Here is a 12,679-nt window from a genome sequence, read left to right as displayed (position 1 = left end):
TTTTATATTATAATCATTCCACACAATAATTAACATATATAGAAAATATTTCACTAATTTTAACCATGAATAAAAAATTCAGTTATTCCAATAATATTAATTAAGTGGATATAATGAATAAAATATCACTCAATATCTACTTATCAATTATAATACTTTAAAATATATATATTTTATGTAGATAATAAATTACAATATGTTTAATGTGTATAAATAAAGTATAACATAACTAGGATATATATTTTTAAAAAATTATTTTCATTTAATGTAGAATTTTAATATTTCAATAATGATAATCAAAACTCAAAATACTTAAGAATTGATAGACATCGGCACATTATAGAAATACATAAAAAATTTATTAATATGTAGTGATTTTTTGCATTTCTTTAATGTGTTGATGTCTACCAATTCTAAAGTATTTTAAGTTTTGATTGTTATTATTGAACTATTTTACATTATATGTAAAAAATTATTTAAAATGTAATTTAAATAATTATTTAAATAGGTAATATAAAATTTATTTATATAATAAATGCAATAAAATTACTTAATTTTAAAAATTCTTAATCAGTTTGAAACAAATATTAATTTGAGAGCAAAAAAATAAATATTAATATTGTGACTACAACTATGTATACTTAATATTTTAGAATATCATTTAATAACAAATATTTTTTTTATAAAACAACAAATAATACTGATAAAGAAAAATATACATGTGATGAAACTTTAATCTAGTTCATGCTTAACAAATATGTGTTGTCATTATCATCGGAGAACTATGAAGATGTTTTTCTTTCAATTTTTTTTTTATAAAAGTTTATTTTGAAATCATAAAGAACTTTCTATATCCTTTTCATGTTATTATAATTTTTCAATGAAGCACCATCAACATTTTTATCCAAAAAAAAAATTGTATACGTCTCTAGTACTAAAATAATAAATAAAAATTAATTCTAATGAGTCTATATTTGTGTATGATGTGATTCATATGCAATCGAAGATATGAAGACAATCACATAAGAGGAAACATGACGGTAATTTGAGTTTTCTTCATATTTTGTTCACATACATTCTGAGTATAATTGGATAAAATATATTTTATCATTAATTTTTTTCTAGAAAATCAATGCGTAACAACAACTCCTTTAAGTAAATAAGAGTAATTGTTTAGCCAATTCGGTCAATTTCAGATTTTATTTTTGAGTGTTGTTGATATAAATTTTTAATATTTAAATTTAGATATAAATAATCTTTTCATGATTAGAAATTATAAATTTAAATAGATAATCTAAACTTTACTCTCTTTTATACTTTTCAAAAAATTTCTTATCATTAAGAAATAAGAAATGGAAAATAAATAAACAAAAAAAAATAAGTAAAACGGGGAAAAATTTGAAATTGAAAAAGAGATATATTATTTTTTATTTTTTTAGATCTTGAAAATTTCAAGTGAGAAGAGTGGGTGAGACTTATGTTTTCTTTGGTGATTTTTTTGGTTCCTTTCCCATGTTTAACTATGAAATCATCAATAATTAATCTCATTAATCATTTTCAATGTATTGGAAACATAATTGAAGAATATATTTAATATTTAAGTTAAAGGGTAAAAATGTCCAAAAATAAACTAGTTTATAGTGTGATCATGTCTTTTTTTCATTCTGGCCAAATTATGGCCAAAAGGATTTTTCCTAAAATTTAATACTTGCATAACTCACTTAGATAAAGGATTATATTGTTACCGTATTTTTTCTCTCACCTTTTAAGTAACGTGTAGTAATTATTATTTTATAAAAGAAATGCATAAACTTAAATGACATATCAAAAATAAATTTAAAAAGATAAATAATTTTACTAGATAATTTCTTTTAAGTCCTACTCATTTTCAAAATCTCCAAGAAGAAAAATTAAGAAAAAATGATTTAATAAAAAAAAAGTGAATTTAGAAATGTGAAATAGATATAAATGGCCGATGGGCAAGTAAAACCCTGGTGTAAGAGTTTTGCTCAAAAATCAAAATCCTATCCCCTCTGCACCAAAAATGGAGTCCCTTCTTCTTACCTCTTCACCTGATATCGTAAAGTTGCTCATCTCCTCTTCTCCTTGTAAATGTTATCCTTCTGTTTCAGCAAATGGCCACTCTTCTTTCTTCCTATACTTTCCCCACAAGAACAACCGAACCCCCTCTGTTATTGTTTCAGCATCAAACAAGAAGAAGAAGAAATCTGACTCCCACAGCTTTATTCCTAAACCTGATGAAGCCACTGGTCCTTTTCCCGAAGCTGTGCTCCTTAGAGAGGTACTTTTTGCTTACACCCATATGTAATTTTGGTTTGTTTTGTCCCCAATTCTGAACAATCTCTGAGCCTCTTCATTCTTAAGAGCATTGGATAAGTCCAATTTTCTTTTGATTTTGTGTGTGAGTACTGATTTAAGCTGAACCCTTTTCACTTTGACAAGTCGCTGTTTAAATTCTGCAGAGGAAGGTCCAAGAAGACGGTAGACTTGTACCCGAGTTTGCAGATGCTGAAGAGGGTAAGCCCTTATCTGCGCAATGCTGTCTTACTTTCAGTGGGTTCTTTAGATGTTGAGGTCACTAAAATTTTTTAGTCTAATTTGCAGAGGAACTGTTTGAGGCTCTAAATCTGCAGTTGGAAAGTGATCTGAATGTTGAACAGAGTAAGTATGGATCATTCTATGAGCTTCATATCTTAAATAGAAAAGCGCTTAACTTTATGCATAGTATCTGGATATGTTGTCCTCTTTGGTTTGTGCATATTTCTTTTTCCGAAATGGATGGTGGAATCAAAGGGTTCATAATGATAGGAGATACTAAAATAGTTGTAATAATGTTAAGTTGTTATGGTTACACTTACATTATGTTTTGGTAGAGATAAGTGTGTGATTTGGAGAACCTTCTAGTTTTAAAGACCAGTATCTGTATGAAACGGACCCTAACATAGAGGACTCATATCACTATTCCCAAGTAGTTGAGCACCCAAGGTTGTGGCCTAATAGTCAATGAAGAGGTTGAGAGCCATGAGGTCTACCTAGTATCTGTTGCTTGTGGGAGGTGGTAGTTCTCTCGTGGAATCAGTCGAGGTGTGCGAAAGCTAGCCCGTACACCACGATCATCCAAAGAAAAAAAAAGTAGTTGATTAGTTGATTGATATAGCTATGTTGGAATTCTCATAAATTGCCTAGTGGATAAAAAATGTGTTGTGAATTAGTATTTCGGATTTTGTGCAACATGTCATCTGCACAATAACATCTGTGTGGCTTAGCAATGCAAGCCGAAGGAGAGCTTTGGATTGTGTTTTGTTGAACTTTCCTAAAACTTTGTGTCAATCCGTGAGCTAAGATTGTTTCTGACTAAAGTAGCATGCCTTGCCTCATTAATTCTTGCTAATATTGCTTATATGGGATGATTAACTCACTGAATGGAATTGAAAGTGCAGGAAGAATAGTATTGTTATGGATCTTGTTGTTTTCGTTTCGATTAATAGTTTATACTATTTTTTGACTTCCCTGCTGTGTACAGTGCGACACTATGAAGTGGTGTATCTGATTCACGAGGATCGTGAAGATGAGGTTGAGAGTGTGAATGCAAAAGTTCAAGGTTAGCTTTCCCTTTTCATATATCAAACATCTATTTGTTCTACTAAGGTCCGGTTTTTGCTGTGTGCTGTCAAATGAGTTTACCAAGTCTTTTTTTTAAGCTCCCCACTTGTGGGAACACTGGGTTTGTTGTTGTATAACACCTCATGCCCTTTTCGGAAGAGCTGGGAATGGTGGAAATCATGTCAAAATCTAGTATCTCAGAAGTGGTTCCAATCTACTGGATGATGTAGCCTATGCTGCTAGGACACTCCAAAAATTTTGCCGAACCTGTGTCGGATTCTTCAAAATGCACTACTTTTGGAGTATCTGACATGCACCTGTCGAGATTTTTGAGGAGTCCGAGCAAGATAGGATGTAGCAACCACAGCTCTGCTCCCTTGTTCCCCATTAATTCTCCAAATGATGGCGCTTTTGTTTCCCAACCAGCAGCAGTTTCTCCCTGTTATTTACATTTCTGTTTCTTCATGGTGGCTAAAATAACCCTGAAATTTGTGAATTTTTATTTGTAAATGCAGAATTTTTGAAAGAGAAGAAAGGGAGGTTGTGGAGATTCAGTGATTGGGGTATGCGTAGACTGGCATATAGGATTCAGAAAACATCACGAGCTCATTACATTTTGATGAATTTTGAGTTGGAAGCCAAATGGATTAATGATTTCAAGAGCATGCTTGACAAAGATGAGAGAGTCATTCGACATCTTGTGATGAAGCAGGACAAGGCAGAAACAGAGGATTGTCCTCCACCTCCGGAGTTCCATACCACGGGTGCTGGTACAGATGATGAAAATGAAGAGGATATGGATGATTATGATGACTATGATGAAGACGATTTGGAGGGTAAAGATGAAATAGATATGGAAATGAATGATGATGATACTGATGGTGTTATTCTTGTGGATGCTGACGACGATATAGATGATAGGAACAGTAGAAACCGTCAACAAATTGATACACACAAGACAGGAAAAAGGAAAGTGAGTGTGTGAAAACTAGTTGAATTTATTTTGTTCACTATCTTGGAATTTTGATTACTTATAATTTTACTATTAGATAATAGTTTCCTGATGTTGGTTCTTGATTTGTACGAGTCTGCCCCTTCCCTCTCGCTCTTTTATTAACCTGTCCATCTCAAGGGAGCTTTGATGATCAAACTTATATAACATGTTCACATGGTGGCTCAATGTTCTACGCGAATCCGTGGTTCAAACATATCATACAAAATTGCACGTATTGGCGTATAGTTGTGTTCTATTTGTAGCATTGTAGATTCTCAATATGGTTTTGTTTTATTTACTGTATAGGAGGTTTTGTTTTTTCTTTGCTGACCCTCTTCGAATTCCTTTTGTAACGGTACTTATGGTAGAGATGAACATGTTTTGCCTCAGAAAGGGATTGCAGACGCTAGTTTAATAACTGGCCATGCCACGGGCCCTCCATTGTGAATATAGATCAATGTCGTACAGAAATTAACTCCGTCTGCAGGGAAAATTAGTAGTACTTTTTTGTTGTTTAAACTGGTAATAACTGTATCCAAAAACAGCACAAAGGTAGTATTTGAGTTCCTGTACAGGTGAGCAAAGAGGCCTAAAATATTGCCCACTTCAAATCGATGAAATCTAGTGAAGTTTCTGCCTCATTTGCATATACAGTTAAAACGAAGTAACGAGATACAATCTAATTTAATCCTCTGGACTGATTTGCGCTTCTGTTCAGATCATTTATCAACCACGAGATACAAGCTGGAATCATGTAGCCCAATATTTCTCGCTTTGTAGTTTGTACAGGTCCTGTATGTACTAACAATGCAAAAGATCCTAAGTAGACCATTTGATAACAGCAAAGTTGAAAATAGCTGGTCAGTAACAGAACAATGCCAGAAAAAAAAAACAATCCATGCGTAAAGGTGAAACACAAACCAGGTAGATAGCTTGTAACAGAAATAAAGAAAAAAAGACTTACTACACCCGTTCTCTTTAGTCAATCAAGAACAGAAATTCAAGGTACATATCCCATGATAGAACTGAAAAAGGGTCCAAAAGAAAAAAAATAGTGTTTCCGAATAAGCCAACACCTATGATTAATTTGTATCTGAGATTTTCGATCGCTGACTTGTTTTGTTCTCCTAGCAAAACCCAGCTTCGTTTACAGCAAATTACCCATTCTCGCTCTATGCATAATGCCTCTTGCAAAGATTCATGCCAAAAAGATCAGTGGAGTTCTACAAAAATATGGACGCCATTTCATATGTCTGGTTCCCGGTTCTGACCTGTGTCAATCCTTGGACACCCCAAAGAGATGCCCTTGATAGGGGTTTCTTATGAAACTTCTTCCAAACTATAGAGACTGGAAATAAACAATTTTACAATCAGTGTCAAAATAATAAAATGCAATAACAGGAATGCAGCCAGGCTCCATCTAACAATCTTCAGAATTAAAACAGCGGTGATCATAGAAAGGTTTTAGTTCAATTCAATAAAAAACTGATACCAATAAGCAAGTAAGAAGAAGAAGAAAATACCTGCAACACTAGAAACACAGCCTTTTTAGTAAAAGGTACCTGCAGAGCATAATGACCTTATAAATCATTACTGCTGCAACTAGAGCTGTCTAATTTTTCAGAGTAGACACTAGACACTAGTTTAAAATACCCATTCTGCCTTTTGGTTGTACTCACCAGCTTAAGCTTATAATATCCTAGCAAAAATTAGCAATTTAATACCTGCAAGATCTAGTAAATAAACATACAACAAAAATATTATGATTAGAGGATGTTAAACAACTTTTTTTGAGGGATTCTTACTAGCCATATATCCCTAAACAAGTTGTTAATGCCACTTAGTCAATGCAGGTCTGGAGAAGGACCCCTCCATCATAAAATTGCTTTCACTGCAACTACTGCGTTTATATCCACAATGAAGGTTTTTACGCGTATTCATCATTCCAATCTGCTGAAGCAAGTTCACACCTTCAGTCTGCTGCCAATATACTATTTAGATATTCTAGTGCACTTCCATAGCCAATCTTGCTAAACAAATGACGGACTAGAACATTCCATGTCGATATCATGGGTGGAATGCCATCATTTATCATCTTCTGGAGGCAACAGATTGCAGCTTCCAAACCAACCCAACTGCACAGTCCATCTATTAGACAGGTATAGGATATGAAACATGGACGCAAGCCGACTTGACTCATAGCATTCAGAAGTTGTTTTGCAGATTCAACCTTACCACCCTTACAGTACGCGTTCATAAGTATGTTGAAGGTGAGAACATCAGGTCTAATTCCCCTAACCAGCATTTTTGCCACAAGTTTTACAGCTTCCTCAAGCATCTCCATATCGCAGAGACTAGATGCTATAGTGTTGTACGTGACTAAATTAAATTCAATGTTCTTTTCCTTCATCTCCCTAACAAGCTGAAGTGCTACCGTAAGGTTGTTACATTTGAATAAGCCATCCAACAACTCATTATATGTGGTAGTATTACCTGAGCAACCAAATCTTTCCATTTGATTATATAGCATCACTGCCCATTCAATTCTACCACTACAACACAAACCTTTGATAAATGTGTTAAAAGTAATGGTATTTGGTGGGCAATTTTCTATTACCATGTCATCTAGAAGGCTGTAAGCTTGTTCAAACATGAAATTCCTGCAGAGTACATCAACCATACATGTATATACAACAACATTTGGACGGCAACCATGATTTATCATCCTATTCCATATCTCAGATGCTTTAATTACATCTCCAGATTTAGCAAATCCATCAATGAGGGTGCTGTAGGTTGTAGAATTTGGAAGGCAGCCACTTGTCTCCATTGCACTATAAACAGACAGAGCCATATTCATATTACCAGCCAAACACAGACCATGGAGAAGTGCATTATATGCTACAACATTGGGCAAAATTCCCTCTTTGATCATACCATCCCACACATGAAGAGCTTCATACCAATGTCCCAATAATGAATTTCCCTTAATCAAACAAGTAAACGAATGAATATTTGGAGAACAGCCACTAACAAACATCTTGCTCAGCATAGCAAAAGAAAGGCCAATATTTCCTTGGTCAGCAAATGCATTTAATATCGTAGTGTACGTAATAACATTAGGATCAACTCCCTTGCAAGCCATCTCATCCAACAAATCAACTGCCTCCTTAGTATTATATACCTTACAAAGCCCATTTATCAGAGCATTATAAACAGGAACAGTAGGAGTGAATCTCATGGCTACTTCTCTGGCTTCTTTTACTTTACCAAACTTACACAAGGAAGACACAATTGTTGTATAGCTCACTTCATCAGGAGAACACCCCTTGTTTGACATTTCCATAAGTAACTTCAGAGCTCCATCTACTCTATTATTCTTGCACAATGCTTTCAAAAGAATGTTATAAGTATACACATTGGGAACAACCCCATCTTTCTTCATGTTACTATAAATAGGATTAATCATGTGAAACCTATTTTCACTAAGCAAAGCATCCAAGAGATGATTATATATCCTAACTGTAGGCTTACACCCAAAATCCTGTATCCTGTAGAATGTCTTCAATGCTTGCTCTGCCGCGTTACCTCTCCTATAAGAATCAATCACACTGATAAATATATCTTCGGAACAACTAATACTTTCTAATTTCATCTGTTGCAAGAGGTATTGAACAGTATCCATCTCCTGCTGCTGCCCAAGTTTTTCCATCATTAATTTATATGTTAAAGGGGTGTGCTTGAAAAATGTTGAATTAGCAACCCATTTGAAATACTCTAAAGCATTTGAAATATTTTCTTCATATTTCAGTCTCTTTAATACATCAGATTCCTTGAGCTCAACGGGGGTTTTACCACCATTAAGTTGATCAACATTGGAACTTGGGTTTACATTGTTGAGGATTAAAGGAAGAGACTTTTTGTGGACTTTCAACAGCAATGAACATCCTTCTTTCAAGTACATAGTACAATCAAAGACACAAAGAAAGAACCCAAAAGAGAATTAAGTAGCAACTGGGTATTGAAGAAAGAAAGAAATTGTCAACGAGTTTTCCGGTAGAGAAACTATACCTACGGTGCACGGGATAAACAAAATTGAGAGAAAACTACTGAGTTGCACTCCGTGCTGATAGTTTTCCGGCAGGTAGAGGAACGCCGGGACCGTTAAGGCGTTAAGGGTCCGAACACGGTAGCTTTACGACCCGAATACGTTATGGACAAAGAGGAACTGGGGCAAGTACACAAATAGCCAATATTGGGATTCTAAATAAGTTTGTATTTTGAACCCTTTCATTAATTTAAGGCAAAATTACTAAAGTACACTACATATGTTTACCTATTATCAATTAATCCCTTCTCTTTCATAAAAATCCAAAAATCCTTACTTTTCCCCAATTCCTCTTTTCCAGATACTTAATTATGAAAGAAATCAAACCCATCTTTCTCACCTCCAAAATCTCGCCTATAATCTTTCCCACTACCAAATCGGTTACCGCTTTCAAAGCAATTGGATTTTCAAACGATTCAGCAGTCCCAAAGTTCAAAATAGGTATTATCTTCTTCTTCAATTTTCTTTCAAAATCAATTTTTTGTTTCAATCGATTTTGGATTATTTGTCACAATGGATCATCCGTCTTTTAATAGTGGGATTTCCCAATTAATAACCCCTAACAATGAACAAATTCTTGAATCTGAACACCCCAACTTGATTGAACAGAGGTCTAAAAGCTTACATGCAACGGCATTAATGGCGAATCGAACTTCTACCAAGAGAAAATCCAAAACGGAAGTGGGGTCATCATCTAAAGCAAAGGATGCAAAAACTAAAAAGAAAAGGGGTAGAAAGGTTGCCCCTCCCATTTCCCGACCAACACTATCCATGGTATGTCTTTCTTTTGCTTTTAATTTTAGACATTATTGAAAAATAAACGTATATAGTGTATATTGTAATCTATAGTTTTAACCTAGAAACACTAATTGTTTGGGTTTGAGTTTAACTTTTAAATTTGTAGATGAAAGATATGGTTGAAAAATATAGTTTTATTGTATATATTGAAATCTGGAGTTTTTTTACCAGAAACACTGATGTTTTATCTGATGTTGATATTGAGTATAAATTTTACATTTGTTGATGAAACACATTGTTGAAAAATAAAGTATCTTGGTATATACTGAAATGTTGAGTTTCTACCCAGAAACACTGATATTTTATCAATTGTTGGTATTAAGGTTTCATTGTTGAAAAATAAAGTATCTTAGTATATACTGGAATGTTGAGTTTCTACCCAGAAACAAAGAATAATGTGCCAAAGACAACACCAGATGTGCAAAAGAATCAACCATTTTAAACTCCGATTTCACAACCCCTAAATTTTGATAATGTATCTGGTGTTCATCTTATTTACACATTTCATTCAATTTATAATGTATCTTCTTTCTGTTTGCAGCGACTGCGGAACATATGTAGCTGCTTTTGCTGAATTTCTGAGCCACGAAATCAAGGTCCCATCGATTCCTTTTCGAAGTGAATATCTTCGCTCAAGATATGCAACACTATTATGGAAATATGATACCGACAAGGTCAATGTCGGATACGTTAGCGAGAATGATGATCCTATAAGGCTAAATGTTGCTTCCATTCTATTGGCAGATTATGAATTGATTAATGTAGAGTAGTTGTTTATTGACTGACTTACCGTAAAGATGTGAAGTTTTATTGTTTTGAAGATACATTAAGTGTTTTGTAGTATTCCTCTCCAGATCTACATTATATTTCTAAGTAATTAATTATTCTATTTTTGAAGAGTTTTTATTTCCACACTTTTTATGTCGCTTCTAAATTAGTTTTCACTGCATTTAATACCTTATTAATTTTTCTATATTATAAGTATTATACATGTCAATGCAGATTTTATTACAATGAATCTGATACAAAATTTCATCTCCCATATTAAGTATATGATACAAAATTATGTATCTTAAAATGACATAATTTTATTGTTCACACAACACTGTACAATTTATATTTTATAAGATGATACTAAATATTTTTTACTTACATAAATATTAGGTATATGATACATAGGTGCCTAAAACATTTCAAATTGATACGATTTTATCATTTCATGACAAAGTGTCAAAGATATCAAGTATCATATACACAAACTTTATACTAAAATCACTCTAACTTTTTATAAGCTCATACTTAATTTCCAGAAAACTATTTTGTGCATGAAAACTCAAATTCCGTCCATAAATATCAAAATTTTATGTATATGATATATAATATTGGTAAAAAATATAACTTCTGATACTCTTATTAGTAGATACAAAATTTAGAAGAATATATTACGTATATGATATATAATTGATTCAAATGATACTCTATTAACTTTGGCACACATCACAACTATTTGACACTATTAATTTATGTAAAAATTATAAAAAGCACATAGTATACCACTCTAATATTTATAATAAATTGACAATCACATAATGTTGCCAGATAGCAAAACATAACATTATTCATTTATTGCATCATAAAATAGTAACCTAAAAGTACTTCCTAAAGTATCAAATTTGAGAATTATTAGACATGAATCATAAAATAGTAACATAGATCATTATTGTTAGGCAAAATTACTAATGCATGAATTGTGGCAGTTAATTTTTAAATTCCTTACTTAACGCATAAAACTGTTAAAATCCCTTTTTTAACACACTGACCTGATAATTACCGCTTCTTAATTAAAGTATCCGACCGCATATTAAAGTATCCGCAACACAAAAAAAGAAGAAAATTTCGTAATTTATGAAAGAGTAGGGACAGGAAGTAGTTTATTTAATATACTATGTGCTTTATATAATTTTTACTTAATTTAATTCTTTGCTAAAATCTAACCCATTGAAATTTAGGGCCGTTTGGAAAGTCATCCTTGTAATAATTTAATATAATTGAGTGTAATTATAATGTCTGATTTATTTAATTGGTGATGTAATTATTTGATCAATAGGTAATTTGATGTAATTGATTGGGGTAATAACACTATCCAATTCCCAAAAAATGAATGTGAATTGTTGGTAATTACTCCCTCCATCCCATTTTATATCTCACATTTTTACTTTGCACTTGCATTAAGAGATAATGTAACTTTACCCTTCTACCCTTATTTAATGTTTTCTTAAGTCAACTTTATTAATAAATGACAAGATTAATTAACTATTCTATCAAGGGTATAATAGGCAAAATATGATAATTTATGCATAAATTTTATAAACTGACAAGTTTTGTGGTCCAGTTATTTATAGAAAGGGGTGACATATAAAATGGGACGGAGGGAGTACATGATATAATTATAAAATGATTACTTTTTAATTTCTTTTTTTTTCTATTTCAATTTTTTTCGTTTAAACTTTGTTTCTATTTTTATTTTTTTATTTTTATATTTTTGTTATTCTAAAATTTTCTAGTTAATTTTTATTGTATATTATTTATATTTCATTTGTTTCTCATTCTTAATCTTTACTTCATGTGATTCTATGCAATTTTTTGTATTATCTATTTTTTATAACATGTTTATTTATTTCATTAGTATAATTTTTCTAGTATTCTAATTTTTAAATTAAAATAGAATTCATTGTTGAGTAAGATTATAGACTTATGTTTTCATGTTATTTAAAATCATATTTATGTATGTTATGTTGAAATTTGACACGAGTAAATGTTAAATTTTTTGTTTTGAATTTAGAACTTATGTTTATTTTTAGCTTCATTTGTTTTAGTAGTATTGACTTGAAACTTTACATTGCAAGTCATTTATTTTTTAATTAGACTTGATAGATTATCTTTTTGTCAAATATTTTAATAATTTATGACATTTTATTTATAATATTAATCTTTTTGTCAAACATGCACGTCATGACGCTCATCGAATTTTCAAGCATTACAACTAAATTCAAAAAGATTAATAAACATCACGCGGATTAATCATGTGAAACATGTAAAATCTATCATAATTTTCAACCTTTACAACTCTGAGCCACCACTTGCATTCAAAATGT

The 12,679-nt window shown here is 32.0% G+C and overlaps 2 protein-coding genes across 3 annotated transcripts; one reads left to right on the top strand and one right to left on the bottom strand.

Annotated features, from left to right (window-relative positions):
- The first annotated feature begins 1,980 nt into the window (after positions 1 to 1,980).
- Positions 1,981 to 4,701, top strand: LOC125843364 (uncharacterized). The gene is made up of 5 exons (XM_049522617.1): positions 1,981 to 2,302; positions 2,484 to 2,538; positions 2,626 to 2,682; positions 3,545 to 3,622; positions 4,140 to 4,701. The coding sequence occupies exons 1-5, from the start codon at positions 2,045 to 2,047 to the stop codon at positions 4,607 to 4,609; spliced, it is 918 nt and encodes a 305-aa protein (XP_049378574.1). The 5' UTR covers positions 1,981 to 2,044; the 3' UTR covers positions 4,610 to 4,701.
- Positions 4,702 to 5,521: 820 nt separating this feature from the next.
- Positions 5,522 to 8,851, bottom strand: LOC125843301 (pentatricopeptide repeat-containing protein At3g48810). 2 transcript variants are annotated; one of them, XM_049522539.1, is made up of 2 exons: positions 6,181 to 8,851; positions 5,522 to 5,966 (listed from the first exon to the last, which is right to left on the bottom strand). In XM_049522539.1, the coding sequence occupies exon 1, from the start codon at positions 8,580 to 8,582 to the stop codon at positions 6,591 to 6,593; it is 1,992 nt and encodes a 663-aa protein (XP_049378496.1). In that variant the 5' UTR covers positions 8,583 to 8,851; the 3' UTR covers positions 5,522 to 5,966; positions 6,181 to 6,590. The 2 variants fall into 2 exon arrangements, with proteins under 2 accessions (XP_049378496.1, XP_049378488.1); XM_049522531.1 differs by having other exon boundaries at positions 6,424 to 8,851.
- Between the last annotated feature and the right edge of the window lie 3,828 nt (positions 8,852 to 12,679).

Source organism: Solanum stenotomum, chromosome 1, assembly GCF_019186545.1.
Source record: "Solanum stenotomum isolate F172 chromosome 1, ASM1918654v1, whole genome shotgun sequence".
Lineage (NCBI taxonomy): Eukaryota > Viridiplantae > Streptophyta > Magnoliopsida > Solanales > Solanaceae > Solanum > Solanum stenotomum.
This window is presented reverse-complemented; position numbering and strand designations above follow the sequence as displayed.

Excerpts from the sequence above, each read along its gene's own strand:
- LOC125843364 (XM_049522617.1), top strand. The coding sequence starts at position 2,045 with ATGGAGTCCCTTCTTCTTACCTCTTCACCTGATATCGTAAAGTTGCTC. Across the intron at positions 2,303-2,483 it reads AAGCTGTGCTCCTTAGAGAG|AGGAAGGTCCAAGAAGACGG; the intron begins GTACTTTTTGCT and ends TAAATTCTGCAG. Across the intron at positions 3,623-4,139 it reads TGTGAATGCAAAAGTTCAAG|AATTTTTGAAAGAGAAGAAA; the intron begins GTTAGCTTTCCC and ends TTGTAAATGCAG.
- LOC125843301 (XM_049522539.1), bottom strand. The coding sequence starts at position 8,582 with ATGTACTTGAAAGAAGGATGTTCATTGCTGTTGAAAGTCCACAAAAAG.